Raw genomic sequence first — 4,899 nt, 5'->3', positions numbered from 1 at the left:
ATGTTTATGAAATATCATCTTACACTACTATTTATATCTAAAAAACAAGAAATGTTTGCTTCCTTTGTTATCTAATTATCTCCTTTTTCTCTTTCACCTATAATTTATGCAAAGACAAATTTGAGCTAAATGCGCTTTCCTTATTCTTTGTTTTTCCTAACTATCCCCCCACCTAATTTTGTATTCATTCCTAAATGTATGTTTGTTTTCCTAATTTACATTTTACAATTTTGCATTTTGTTGTAATTCTGATATTTTTGTTAGTTTTGTGCTCCTTATAGATTGAGTTGTCTCGGAAGCAAACTTTGATGGGGAGATTTGTGGAGAAGATCAATTAAAAACCAAGACTTGTATTAATATCAGATATAAAAAATGGAAAGAAACTTAGGGAGATGAGTTGTTTTGAAGCCTTTGTGGTCTTTGTCACAGAGTTTTATCATTTTTAGGTCACTGAGAGCAGAGCAAAAGTCACAGAAGTAAACTTTATTCTTGAGACTATATAGTTCTTGAATCTGCCTCCAGGGAGAAGGCAGATTGCTATTCTCTCATCTAGACAATATATCCTGACTCTCTGATTCTCAGATTTTGACAATACTGTCCAGCTTCTCATTCATGTGTGTTTCTGTTCTCACTTTATCAATCTCAGGATCTTAGAATATTTTGTTTTTGCTTTTGTTAATTCTATGTGGGAGAGCATGTTCATTTTCTTAAATCTCCCCAAGTTTTATGGTGTTCTAATTTTGGGGGGTGGTGTCTAGCTGAAAGAGGTTTAGTCGTCAAAGAGACAAAAGAAAATAAAAAATTCTCTTCATATTTTCTAAAGTTATAACTCAGTGATGCTTTAAATACCAAAATATTAATATTTAAAATATATAGACCTTAGTTTCTATTGACACTTGCTCTAAGAACTTGAGGAATTTACCTGTAGATTCAATGCCTATGAAATTCAGGTACAGTTACTCACATTTAAATATAAATAACTTTTAAAAATTGTTGTGAAGGAGTATAAGTTTCATGGCAGAATGCCTAAAGCATAGTAGAAGAAAAAATCAACTACTTTGAATTTAAATGTGGTGTGAAACCCAAATATTTTGATATTAAAAATATATCTGAGCATGGTGCAAAGGTTGAGGAAAGTATGAGTGGTAAAAATTAATAGTCTTTCTGTTTTAGTCTGCTCTAGCAATGGAAATAATATAGAAAAGTCCATTTACAGCTTTTCTTCATTTTTTTGTTGTATGTTTGTGTGTTTGTAAATAAAATAAGTGTGCCTATAGGGAGAGAGTGTGTGGAGATATATAGATAGATAGATAGATAGATAGATAGATAGATAGATATGTCTATATCTATATATATATGTAACTCTGAGAGAATGTCTTGGGCCTTAGAGAAGAGTTTGTAAAAATATGTATTGAAGAAAAGATATTCAGTAGATTAGACACAAGGGAATGAAGGAAAGGGAAGAGGATAGAAAAAGGAAAAACAGAGAATGAATCCAAAATATTTTTTCTATGTACTTATATGAATATACCATAATGAATCCACCTTCATGTACATCAATAAGAAGGGGGTCCTAACTAGAATAAGATGTATGCCATGCTTGTACAATTGTATCAAAATGATTTCTACTGTCGTGTATAACTAAAAAGAACCAATAAATGTTTTTTTAAAAATGTAAATTGTTCTGAAGGAATTGGGTATAGTCTGGAGACAAGCTAATAGAATATAAGTGTTTTAGAATGATAGCTGCATAAGTCAGGTATATCTCTACCCAAACAGTGTCCAATGGCATTAGGCAATTATAAAATAACTATTATTATGATAAAAAATTACTTTAAACAAGTTTAACCTTTCTGGTGTGATTATATCCTCTTTAAATGCAATTTTCTTTTCAACATTCTAGAGAGTATTCTATTGGATTTTATTTTTAGTTTTTCTAAATATTTTTTGTTGTTGCTAGGTATGGAAACCATTTACTTGTTTAATAAACCATCTGTTAGATACCAGGATGTTCCTTTGATGATTTTGGCCTAACATCCCCAATGAGTAGGAGAAAATAGCTTTTAAATCATTCATGTGTTCCCATGTGGGTTAATTTAATGTTATTCATTATTTTATATTCAACATTATGCATTCATTCAATGTATATATTTTATGTTTATGCCATAGAATAAACTGAAATATCCATGAATCAGACAATGTCTCATTTAGACATAATATTTTAATTCAAGAAATATGTCATAGCAAAATAATTATAATATGGTGCTTTCCTGTCTTTGGTCGATGTATTTGTTTCTAGCAGTAGAAGTGGTTTACATTTCAGCAAAAATTCATATTAACTTTAACAATATTCAATGACTTTCCACTTCCATTTCCTAGATCTACATAGGAATAGTCAAGTCAGGACATACCACACATCTTGGGGGCTGGTGTGATTGTAAAGGGAAGAATCCATCTGTGCTGCTCAGTTTCCCTTGAATGAAGGAGAGTGCAAGGTTAAGGATTCAGGAGCACCACCTTAGGCTGAATGTCATCTGATCTAACTTTTCCCAGTATTTTCATCTGTATTTGCTCCACCCCAAACATTTCCACTTTAACAGTTTCTCTTTGTGTCCTTAGGATAAGTTGAAATGCATGATGATAAGATTTCTAGAAATGTTGAAAAAGTAGTTTTCAAAATATTTGACTACCTTCAGTAACTTAGTGTAAACTTTTGACAGATACTATCCTTTTTAAGATTTTGTGGTGTTTTCATAGATTTGTTTTATTTCTGTTCCTCACAGAAAGAGAATTTTTAAGAAAGAAAACATTCTATTTGGAAATATACAGTATTGCACGCTATTTATCATTTTAACAACATGTACTCATAGAGGAGAAAAGCAAAACCACTCGCTCTTGAATTTGTTTGGTCTTCACCCCATAGATGATAGGATTGAGCATAGGGGGCACCACCACATAGAGGTTGGCCACTAGGATGTGGATGTGGTGAGGGATGGTTTTGCCTCCAAAGCGATGGGCAAAAAATGAAAAGAATGCTGGTGTATAGAACATAAGGATGACGCAGATGTGGGAACCACATGTGTTAAGGGCCTTAAATCTGGCAGCCCAGGAAGGGATCTGAAACACTGTGCAAAGTATCATTATGTAGGACATAATGATGAAAACTATATCCATCCCTGTAGAGAGTAGGGCCACAGTCAGGCCATATATTATGTTGACATTGATATTGTCACATGCCAATCTGGCAATGCCCATGTGCTCACAGTAGGAATGAGGAATGATGTTTTTCCCACAATATAAAAGTCGGTATACCAGGAAGATGAATGGACAGCAGATGAAAAAGCTCCTGACCATAGCCGCAATGCCAATCTTGCCAATGACTGAGGAGGTAAGGACTGTGGTATATCTCAGTGGGTAACAGATGGCCACATAACGATCAAAAGCCATAGCCAGGAGGATAGCAGATTCTGCCACAAAGATGAAGTGTATGAAGAACATCTGGGCCACACAGCTACCAAAGGATATATCTGTGGAATGGAACCAGAAGATAGCCAGCATTTTGGGAGCTGTGGCTGTGGAGAGAAGGATGTCTGCTAAGGCCAGCATAGAGAGGAAGAGATACATGGGCTCATGGAGACTGCGCTCAGTTATAATCAGGAAGAGCAGGAAGAGGTTCCCTACTACAGCCACAGTGTACATGGAACAGATAGGGATGGAGATCCAGGTATGCAAATCTTCCAGTCCTGGGATTCCACTCAGAACATACCACACATCCTGGGGGCTGGTGTGGTTGTAAAGGGAAGAATCCATCTGTGCTGCTCAGTTTCCCTTGAATGAAGGAGAATGCAAGGTTAAGGATTCAGGAGTACCACCTTAGGCTGAATGTCATCTGATCTAACTTTTCCCAGTATTTTCATCTGCATGAAATGACAGTAAGATGGATTGCCTATCATAAAATTCTATTTCTCCTCTAACCTAATTAATTCTTGCATCTCAGAAAATAATTATCATTTAATAACTGCCCAACATGACATAGTATTACACATTCATAAACTTAAGTCTTTATAATGGCCTTTTGAAAACACCTCTGCAATAATCCATAACACAGATACATATGAAAAAGGTGCTGCACATTCTTTTATCCTTTTACCATAGCTCCTACTGGATTCTGTCAGATCAGGTAAATCTAAAAGCTTTAATTTTAACCACTATTGTCTACTGCCTTTAAAAATAAAACAAAATACAAAAATATAGAATCAATTTTTTCATATCCCTGAGAAAAATAGATATGAAATGGAGTTTGCTGCTTGTGAAAAAGTAAATTAAGTTGACAACACAGATTTCAAGCAATATAGCATATATGCCCTCTTTTACATTGATTGACCACTGTCTTGATGATAAACACTTTGCCAGTCATTGATAACACACAGTGAATTACACTAATCCCTGTCTGCTAATCAATCCATTCCTCAAAACTGAATGAGACATTAAAAATCTAAAAGATTTGCAATACCAAGCTGAGTTAGGTTCTTACATGTAGGTGCCTAGTATGTGATAAAGAAAAAGCATTAAATTCTATTACACTTAGGTCACTGATTAAAAATTAGACAATGTTCTTTATATGACTAAGTGCACCATCGCAGCAAATAATTCAGTATTTTCACATTAGAAAGCAAATGCAGTCCTTAAACAAAAGAAGAAAGAAAATTGGCTGATTATTAGCTCCAAATAAATGTAGAAGACAGAAAGAAAAATGTTTGGTATAAAGGCAGGGTAGCAGATACAACAGTAGGGCAGGATATACATGTGTGTGTGTGCATGCATGTATATGTGTTTGTTTATAGATATAATCATAGGTATAAACATAGACACAATATGTGATTGATAGGTATCTCCATT

General features: G+C 34.2%; 1 protein-coding gene across 1 annotated transcript; it reads right to left on the bottom strand.

The window, feature by feature from the left end:
• Positions 1-2,850: 2,850 nt before the first annotated feature.
• On the bottom strand, positions 2,851-3,810 carry LOC124091228 (olfactory receptor 52Z1P-like). Its single transcript, XM_046442197.1, has one exon. It carries the CDS (start codon positions 3,808-3,810, stop codon positions 2,851-2,853), a length of 960 nt encoding a protein of 319 aa, XP_046298153.1.
• Between the last annotated feature and the right edge of the window lie 1,089 nt (positions 3,811-4,899).

Source organism: Marmota monax, unplaced genomic scaffold, assembly GCF_021218885.2.
Source record: "Marmota monax isolate L192 unplaced genomic scaffold, Marmota_monax_Labrador192_F-V1.1 WCK01_AAM20220418_F8-fsc00068, whole genome shotgun sequence".
Taxonomy (NCBI): domain Eukaryota; kingdom Metazoa; phylum Chordata; class Mammalia; order Rodentia; family Sciuridae; genus Marmota; species Marmota monax.
This window is presented reverse-complemented; position numbering and strand designations above follow the sequence as displayed.